This window comes from Ranitomeya variabilis, chromosome 4, assembly GCF_051348905.1.
Source record: "Ranitomeya variabilis isolate aRanVar5 chromosome 4, aRanVar5.hap1, whole genome shotgun sequence".
NCBI classification, from domain to species: Eukaryota; Metazoa; Chordata; class Amphibia; order Anura; family Dendrobatidae; genus Ranitomeya; species Ranitomeya variabilis.
The window spans coordinates 649,113,300-649,123,923 of NC_135235.1; the positions used below are offsets into that span (position 1 = coordinate 649,113,300).

Sequence of the window (10,624 nt, forward strand, 5' to 3'; positions counted from 1 at the left end):
TTTAATAGACTCTATTGGTGACTAAGGCTACGTTCACATTAGCGTTAAGCTAATGTGCGTCGGGTTTGCGTCGGCGACGCAGCGGCGACGCATGCGTCATGCGCCCCCTATACTTAACATGGGGGACGCATGCGTTTTTTTTTGTTGCGTTGTGCCACACATGCGTCTTTTTTGCCGCAAGCGTCGGACCAAGAAAACGCAACAAGTTGCATTTTTCTTGCGTCCGATTTTCGGCAAAAACCGACGCATGCGTCGCAAAACGCAGCGTTTTTGCGTGCGTTTTGCCGCGTTTTTGCGTGCGTTGTGCGTTGCGTCGCCGACGCAGCGGCGCACAACGCTAGTGTGAACGTAGCCTAAAAGCTGCAGTGCTATCATCGCCTCTTTTACACACAGGCAATGATCATGCTGACTGTGTGTAGCAGAAATGCTCACTTGCTATGAGCGCCAACCATGGTGAGGCTCTCATTGCAATCTGCCAATGACAAACATAGAGGTCTGTTTCAAACCTCTGGTTGTCATGCCGACATATCGATCGGTGACTAGCGATGGGCGGGATTAGCAACGTGCTTCCGGTAAGCACGATTTAAATGTTGCTGTTAGAAATTGACAGCAACATTTAACTAGTTAGCAACCACGATTGCGATTCCATGCGCAGCTGTTGCAAATACATGTCAGCTGTATAGATCAGCTGTCATGTGAGTGGAAAGGTGCGGGCTCAGCGCTGGAGCCCGCACCAAACAGGGGAAGTCCGACATCAGCGTACTATTACGTTGATTTTGGAAATTAGTTAAATAAAATAAAAAAAATTATATTTTTAGGGGATTGGGATGATTGGACAACAACCTGGAAAATGAACTGATAATGCACAGATGTACCTAACTGGTATGGCAGAGTAAAGACTTGAAAAATATGAAAAGTTTGGGCTAAAGAGAAACTTTGCAACCTCTCATGGACTAAACACTAACCTGGAGATATGAGATTAGTAAAAGTTTGCTGTGCACTACACTACCGCCTTCCTTGATGCCCCGATCACAAGAACTTTGTGCCCAATGTGATTAGTGAAGCCTCACAAGCAGATATGGCTGTGCTTGTAATCCTGAGCCCCAAAAAACAGTGTTAATTTTAAATTTCAATGACAAAAGGAGGACAAACAAGAGAGCATACTTAAGGCCCCGTCACACATAGCGATTTACCAACGATCACGACCAGCGATACGACCTGGCCGTGATCGTTGGTAAGTCGCTGTGTGGTCGCTGGGGAGCTGTCACACAGACAGCTCTCTCCAGCGACCAACGATCAGGGGAACGACTTCGGCATCGTTGAAACTGTCTTCAACGATGCCGAAGTCCCCCTGCAGCACCCGGGTAACCAGGGTAAACATCGGGTTACTAAGCGCAGGGCCGCGCTTAGTAACCCGATGTTTACCCTGGTTACCAAAAAAAACAAACAGTACATACTCACCATCTGATGTCCGTCAGGTCCCTTGCCGTCTGCTTCCTGCTCTGACTGAGTTCCGCCGTACAGTGAGAGCAGAGCGCAGCGGTGACGTCACTGCTGTGCTCTGCTCTCACTGTACGGCGGCACTCAGTCAGAGCAGGAAGCAGACGGCAAGGGACCTGACGGACATCAGATGGTGAGTATGTACTGTTTTTTTTTTTTTACATTTACGCTGGTAACCAGCGGCCCTGCGCTTAGTAACCCGATGTTTACCCTGGTTACCAGTGAAGAAATCGCTGGGTCGGTGTCACACACACCGATTCAGCGATGTCAGCGGGACCTCAACGACCAAAAAAAGGTCCAGGCCATTCTTACACGACCAGCGATCTCACAGCAGGGGCCTGCTCGCTGGTACATGTCACACATAGCGAGATCGCTACTGAGGTCTCTGTTGCGTCACAAAACTTGTGACTCAGCAGCGATCTCGCTAGCGATCTCGCTATGTGTGACGGGGCCTTAACTAAGTAGTTTTCTACTGGTTATGTAAAGCAAGAAAATTGATGATTGATAATCAACCAGGCTTGGACTGGCACTGTTGGGCCCCTGTGCAGGAATGGGCAAAAAAATCTGCTATATAGCATTTCATGGTTCTTATTAATAAAATAGATGATTAATTACCTAACAGGATCAGACAGGCTGACCAAGTAACAGGTGATGCTCCCAGTCTGCTCCTGTGCAGGACTGAATGTGACCCCTAACATGAGCAGTGTTTGGCACAGCCAGCTCCAGTTTATTTATTATATAGAAGCACAGACAAATTTGTGAACCAGGGTCAGTGACCACGGGTGCACATAGAAAACATGGGGCCCCAGAGCAAAAGTCTATTTGGGCCCTCCCTCCCATAAGAAAAAAAATAATATTCACCAAGGCCGCAGAAGACCATATCCCAAAACATTACAGGACTTACAAAGTAAATATGCCCCTATATGTTCCTACACACTAAGATACCCTTTTCACGGTGCTCCACAAAGTATGATGCCAACAAATGTGCCCTCCACCAACCACAATGTGACGATATTGGGTGTGGATGTGGACGCATATGTAGCAGCTGGTGCCAGCTTAGAAACTGGTGAATCCTTGCAGAGCACAGTGCGCTTGAGTTATTCAGTTACACAGAGTTATTGCAGACTTATCAGTTTAGGCCGGACAGCCTCTTTTAATGGTGATTTTGTTAAGGTCCCAATAATCAATACAGGGATGTAGGAAACCATCTTCTTAGTCACGAAGAAGCCGGCACTGTTAGGAGAAGAGGACATAAGGTTGAATCCCATGGCTAAGTTTTCTTAGATATATTCTAACACGGCACGAGCCTCTGGCAGGGATAGAAAATACACACGGCAATGTAGTGGAGGAGTGCCTGACTGAAGATTGATGGAACAATCGGAAGGTCTATAGGGTGGCAAAATCTATGCCTTCTTTTCACAAAAGATGTCTACAAAGGCATGATAATAGGTGGGCAGGGAAGAAATATTAGATGGCATGGAAGGTGAGCCTTGAGCAAGACCTTGACAAAGCAGCTGGTAGCACAAAAAGGTCCCCACAGAAGCTTCTGGCTGCTGGACCACTTTACAACCGGCATGTGTGAGCGCAACCATGGAAGGACCAGAAGAACAGTTTACTAATTTCGGTAGCACTTAGAAAGATGTTCTGTTGGAATGCAGAGCTTCAATCTGCAACATGACTGTCAGTGTGATATATTGGATAGACTCTGCGAGGAGTTGTCCATCAATGGAGGCAACAGACAAAGGATGATCTAGCTGTTGTGTAGGAAGCTAAATTGAGCAACCAGGTCCTGATGGATGATATTAGCAGCGGAGCCAAAGTCTAAATGAGATGCCGTAGAGAGAGACGTCTCTCCCCAGACCAGGGTGACCTCGGTCAAAAGTTTTTAAGAGCAATAGTTCTCACCTAGGGTCATCTTTCTGGCACACCCTAGGTGCTAGAGTTTCACGGCCTCATTGGGCACTGACAAACATAATGCCATTTGCCTCGACAGTACATGCATTCGTTCTCTCTATACCTTCACTGTCTTTCATAAACAGAAAGTTTGGCCCTTTCAAACTGGCTCTATAACAGGAGGTGTGGCTTGCGGCAGCAAGGGGTACTGGAAAGTGGGTGCCAGCCTGGGTGATCTGCCACTAGTGGAAACTTGAGGTTGTTTCAGAGCATGGAAATGGAGATCATTGCTAGTAGCCAGATGTATAAGAGCATCCAGGAAGGATGGAAGATCTCTGCCTGCCAATTTATCCTTAGTACGACTGGACAGACCCTGCCAGAAGGTCGCCATCAGAGCCTCTTCATTCCAAGCCAACTCTGCAACCAGGGTACAGAAGTGTAAAGCATACTAAGCCAAGGTGTCGGTGCCATGTCTTAGAGTCAAAAGGGATGAGGCCATTGAGGAGGTATGGCCTGGTACCTTGAATACTGCTCGGAAACTCCCTAAGTCGGGTGTCTCTGAACCCCATGCTCGCAAATGATTTAACCAAGCTAGGTCTTGATCACACAGAAAAGAGACCATAAGCTCAATATTGGTTTTGTCTCGTATAAAGAGATGGGTATGGAGCATGAAGTGGAATTGCCACTGGTTTATAAAGTTGCAACTCTCCTTTGGGTCTCCATGGTAACAGGATAGAAATGAAAGATGGAGCTTAGCTGCTCCACCCGAAGGTGAAGCTTTAGGTGGTTGTTTTAGAGAGGATGTCAATCCTAAGGAAGGATGACCTGTCACCATAGAGGCACATAAGTAGGAATTGTTAACACATTAATTGCCTGGTCTTGGCACTCATGTTCCTCATGCAGGACTTGCATGTTCGACTTAGAGTCTCTAGGTCCTGACTTGTCAACAAGCACTGAAACATTTACATATTAATTTTTATGTAGCAGTAAGGGCTCATACTCCTCTACATTTAAAATGAATGAGTGCAATCTGATAAAAATTGGGATTGCACTCTGTTAGTCAATTATTCTGTCCATCTATGATCTGCGGACCATGTGTGTGCCGTCTGATTTTTACTCACCCATTTCATCAGCCAAGTACAGTAAATTCACAACTGTCAGAATAGACTAGACAGAATAGATATATACGTAGAATAGATAGATGTCAGTGACATATAATTGGTGCAGTGTGTGTGTAGCTTAATGTACATGTATTTAATTCTAAGGTCTACTTAGCCTTTACTGATTATTAACAAGGGGTCCCCCTATAATTAATGACCAGCATAGGCTAGGCTGCCAGCTGCGGACTAGTCTAAGAAGGGGCCATGGATATTGGCTCCCTCCCAGACTAGGAACATCAGCTCTCAGCTGCCCTAGAAATGGCACATCCATTAGATGTGCCAATATTGGCACCTAGCCTCCTCTCTTCACACTTGCCTTGGTGCGGTGGAAGTGGGGTAATAGTATTGGGGTTAATATCAGCTTTGTAATGTTAGCTGACATCAAGCCAAGGGGTCATAACTACACCACTATTTATAAATGTAAAAATAAAATAAATAATAAAACACCATATGCCTCACCTATCCATAGATAACCCCTACCTGATGGTGTTCCTGGAAAAGCTCCAGCTCTGCTACATGACACTTGTCCTTTTCAGGAACAACATCGGACCTATTTATGCTGATGAGTGTGAGCTCTAAGAGGAAAACTCTGATATCATAGAAACAACAGCAACTAAAAATTGTCATTGTCAGAATTGAAGTCATGAAGTCAAAATCATTAAGAAATGGCTCATTTCATGACTGAATATGTAGAACAGTGTGCTCAATTTCTCACAGTACACATCATACACACACGGCTCCACTTGGTACACAAATGGCACTACGCTGTACACCTCTTCCACACGCGGCTTTGCTAAGTACACCTCGTACACACATGGCTCCGCTCCGTACACCTACGTGCACACACGGCTCCGCTCCGTACACCTCATACACACACGGCTCTGCTCCGTACACCTCGTACACACATGGCTCCGCTCTGTACACCTCGTACACACATGGCTCCGTTCCGTACACCTCGTACACACATGGCTCCGCTCCGTACACCTCACACACACAAGGCTCCGCTCCATACACCTCACACACAAGGCTCCGCTCCATACACCTCGTACACACATGGCTCCGCTCCGTACACCTACGTACACACACGGCTCCGCTCCGTACACCTCGTACACACACGGCTCTGCTCCGTACACCTCGTACACACACGGCTCTGCTCCGTACACCTCGTACACACATGGCTCCGCTCCGTACACCTCATACACACATGGCTCCGCTCCGTACACCTCGTACACACATGGCTCCGCTCCGTACACCTCGTACACACATGGCTCCGCTCCGTACACCTCGTACACACATGGCTCCGCTCCGTACACCTCGTACACACACGGCTCTGCTCCGTACACCTCGTACACACACGGCTCCGCTCCGTACACCTCGTACACACATGGCTCCGCTCCGTACACCTCGTACACACGCGGCTCTGCTCCGTACACCTCGTACACACACGGCTCTGCTCCGTACACCTCGTACACACACGGCTCCGCTCCGTACACCTCGTACACACATGGCTCCGCTCCGTACACCTCGTACACACACGGCTCTGCTCCGTACACCTCGTACACACATGGCTCTGCTACATCCACACTATAAACCCCTCCTGACCCCACACATAAACTTCCCCTCATCCAGCACCATGACAACCAGCACAGCAGAGTCCTGCATACACTGAGGCCCCTGATCATGTGACCCCTGACTCCTCCCCTCCTGTGACCTCATCACAGGTCCTGTGCGCACAGAACAGCCATATATGGGTTGAGCCTAGACTGTATGGGCTCCTTCCAGGTCCTGACTGCAGCCCATACAGTGTAGCAGGCTCATTACTGAAAAAATGCGTAAATACAAGAGAACGGAGGGCACCACTTTAAATTTGAATATTGGGGCTCACCCTGAACCTGAGAAACTACAAACTGACTAGAAAAAAGAAAAAGATCATGTCCACACAAATGGGAGCACCTCAAACAATTATCAGAAAATGCAAAATTTTATTGGTACATGTAGCAGCAAAACCTCACACAGAAAACAAGACTAAAAACACTTAAAAGTGCAACAACCAGCACAAAAAAGAACACACACGACTGTCATGTCCTAATATGGGGAAGATGACAAACCACATCCCTGCCCCTTCCAAGAATAAGAATGCATATGGAGCGCAGTGACCCATAACATGGTCATATACCTATATGAATGTGAACAATATATAAAGAAAGAAAGATTGACTATACAATAGTTACAAAAGCACAGCTGCAAAAGCACAGTACATATATTTACATAGGACCATGAACATCACAGTACCATATAGCCCCGAACAACAGCAGGGAATGTTGAAAATCGGTGTACAATAACCCATGCTTACACAACTGCAAAAGAATTACAAGGCATCCACATCTAAATAAGGTATATACCTACACCTAATGGTTTCCAGACATGCATATCCCATCAGGATCATGTGCAAAAAAATAGGGGAAAAGGGAAAGGGAGGCAAAGAGGGATGTGGGGTGCGAACCCACGCGTATCGCCGCAACTATGGCGGCTTCCTCAGGGAAAGAATAGCATACTGTGTGAGGAACTAAGCTAGTATATATACAGAATTATAATGAAATGCATGATATTCACCTGTTTGAAGACGGGAGTAACGGCGGGAAAGCGCATGGAGTCGAGTGGTCGCGGCCATCTTGTGAATGTCAACAGATAGCATACTACAATAAAGTTGTGTAAAGACCAGACCCACGCACGCGCACTAAACGCGGCGATCCCACACAGGCAAACTTATGGCTGATTGTATTGTAACGGCGGGGAAGCGCATGGAATCAGATGGCCGCGGCCATCTTGTGAACATCAGCAAACGGCATCTTGCAATAAAGTTGAGTGAGGACCAGACCCGCGCACGCGCACTAAACGCGGCGATCCCACACAGGCAAACCTACGGCTGGTTACGTTCAAGACGTAACCCTACCACAGGTGCGCCTGCGCGCAGAATGCAAAGTCCAAGAAAGAACGCGCACCTGCAGGAACAGTCAAAATAGAGTTTTACACAGTGGATTCGGCATAATCCTCCCAATAAATGTACACATCAGCCCATCCTTTAAAGTACATTACAACCATGCCAGTACGTGCACATGAAGAGGGAGACACGGTACAAAGCAAACACAGTTGAATCGCAGTTAACCCAACTGCTGCCGCAGTTGCACTTGCGTCCAGGTTAGGAATCCTCTATAAAGACAACATTGTCCAAAGGGAACTTTTGGGTATATGTATAGTACCAAAGAACAAAAGTCAATGAGTAACGATAAGCAAATGCTGAATATAGCACACGCGTTCATTTGAAGCCCAGATACACACCGTATAAATACTGGTGCATGTGAGGAAAAAGGGGATACAGTACAACGCAGGCGCAATTCACTAAGAGTTAACCCAGCTGCTTCTGAACGTAACCAGCCGTAGGTTTGCCTGTGTGGGATCGCCGCGTTTAGTGCGCGTGCGCGGGTCTGGTCCTCACTCAACTTTATTGCAAGATGCCGTTTGCTGATGTTCACAAGATGGCCGCGGCCATCTGATTCCATGCGCTTCCTCGCCGTTACAATACAATCAGCCATAAGTTTGCCTGTGTGGGATCGCCGCGTTTAGTGCGCGTGCGTGGGTCTGGTCTTTACACAACTTTATTGTAGTATGCTATCTGTTGACATTCACAAGATGGCCGCGACCACTCGACTCCATGCGCTTTCCCGCCGTTACTCCCGTCTTCAAACAGGTGAATATCATGCATTTCATTATGATTCTGTATATATACTAGCTTAGTTCCTCACACAGTATGCTATTCTTTCCCTGAGGAAGCCGCCATAGTTGCGGCGATACGCGTGGGTTCGCACCCCACATCCCTCTTTGCCTCCCTTTCCCTTTTCCCCTATTTTTTTGCACATGATCCTGATGGGATATGCATGTCTGGAAACAATTAGGTGTAGGTATATACCTTATTTAGATGTGGATGCCTTGTAATTCTTTTGCAGTTGTGTAAGCATGGGTTATTGTACACCGATTTTCAACATTCCCTGCTGTTGTTCGGGGCTATATGGTACTGTGATGTTCATGGTCCTATGTAAATATATGTACTGTGCTTTTGCAGCTGTGCTTTTGTAACTATTGTATAGTCAATCTTTCTTTCTTTATATAGTGTTCACATTCATATAGGTATATGACCATGTTATGGGTCACTGCGCTCCATATGCATTCTTATTCTTGGAAGGGGCAGGGATGTGGTTTGTCATCTTCCCCATATTAGGACATGACAGTCATGTGTGTTCTTTTTTGTGCTGGTTGTTGCACTTTTAAATGTTTTTAGTCTTGTTTTCTGTGTGAGGTTTTGCTGCTACATGTACCAATAAAACTTTGCATTTTCTGATAATTGTTTGAGGTGCTCCCATTTGTGTGGACATGATCTTTTTCTTTTTTCTAGTTAGGCTCATTACTGAAGACACTAGACTGTATGGGCTTCTTCTAGGTATATATTCCTGAACATAGCAGACTTTATGGGCTGCTGCCTGGCCCTGACTGCTGCCTATACATGACACTAGAATGTATGTGCTCCTTCAAGGTATAAATTATTAAAGCCAGTAGAATATATGGGCTCCTGCCAGGTCCTGACTGCAGCCCATACAGTCTAGCCAGCTCACTGGTGAAGACACTAGACTGTACGGGCTCCTTCCAGGTATATATTATTGTATATACAGACTGTACGGGCTCCTGTCAGGTATATATTATTGTAGATATAGACTGTACGGACTCCTGTCAGGTATATATTATTGTAGATACAGACTGTACGGACTCCTGTCAGGTATATATTATTGTAGATATAGACTGTACGGGCTCCAGTCAGGTATATATTATTGTAGATATAGACTGTACGGAGTCCTGTCAGGTATATATTATTGTAGATACAGACTGTATGGGCTCCTGTCAGGTATATATTATTGTAGATATAGACTGTACGGACTCCTGTCAGGTATATATTATTGTAGATACAGACTGTACGGGATTTTTCCATCAACCGTAGCGGTGATAAGCAGCCGTGAGGGTGACATCCCTGGGGATGCCTCACCACCTGGGATGCCCTGTAACAGTAAGCGGCCGACGCGGCCGACGCGGCAACAGTTAACAGGAAGCACCCGCCGCGGCGCGCAGGTGAGGCGGCTCGTCGCTGAGGTAAAACAGTTTACCTCAGGTCCCAGTGACGTGCAGATTTACTCGCTCTAAAAGCATATATTTTCGGACGTTCACGCAGAATTCGAGTGCGGGAAACACTTCCACATGGAGCGGTAAGTAGAAGCCATTCTTTGACCACATTTCTGTGTAGTTAGCGACTACTAAAAGTTTGCATTTAGAGCCCGGTACGGGTGTACCTTTTAGCGGGGTTGTATGGCTGCAGCAGGGAGTGACATTTATATTTCTGTTGCCCCCATAGCCACAAACGGACACCACTTACCTGCCCCAAGTGCCACAAAGTAACCAAATATATGTCCACGCATTTGAAAAGAGTGTGCCTGAGAACCGAGAGTGATTCTGAGGTACGAAATGCCTTAGCTACCGCCAAGGATACCCTTCAATGTATTGCAGAAAAGGGAACCAGTATCCAATTCAGCGACATCAAGCCTCTCAAATCCCTGTGGGAGACTGTCTCCTTTGTGGAAGGTCGCGGCTTCTTAGTAGTAAATAAGCCGAGTTTTGAGTCGCACGACAAGCCATTAACCTGTGAGGGGCCCGCTCAGGAACAAACAGGCAGTTTGGAGCCCTGCTCCATGCCCCTGGTGGAGCCAGATTCTCCTATGGCGGACACGCCCGGCAATTTACAGCCGGCAGGCGGGTTGGAGGGAGACCCATGCCCGGAACCTGAACACACAGGGAGATTCTCTGACCACATAGCCGATGAGGAGATCGTGGATGGCAGTGCTCGAAGGATTCAGGCCAGGCAGTGGAAAAACCAAAAACGCCTGGCTACACAGACCGCCGGCTTGTACAAGCGCCATTCGATGGATCACCCCATCCTGAAGGGTTTCCACTCGTATCTATCGGTTACACTT

At 47.0% G+C, this 10,624-nt stretch overlaps 2 protein-coding genes across 2 annotated transcripts in view; both read left to right on the top strand.

The window, feature by feature from the left end:
• Nucleotides 1–10,624, top strand: part of LOC143766157 (gastrula zinc finger protein XlCGF66.1-like) — an 82,015-nt gene that overhangs the window by 12,817 nt on the left and 58,574 nt on the right. The window lies entirely within an intron of this gene.
• Nucleotides 9,853–10,624, top strand: part of LOC143766158 (uncharacterized) — a 2,362-nt gene continuing 1,590 nt past the window's right edge. The window contains exon 1 of the mRNA XM_077253624.1: nucleotides 9,853–9,862. Within this exon, the coding sequence (XP_077109739.1) occupies nucleotides 9,855–9,862 (8 nt within the window). The 5' untranslated portion in view covers nucleotides 9,853–9,854. The remainder of the gene's footprint in view (nucleotides 9,863–10,624) is intronic.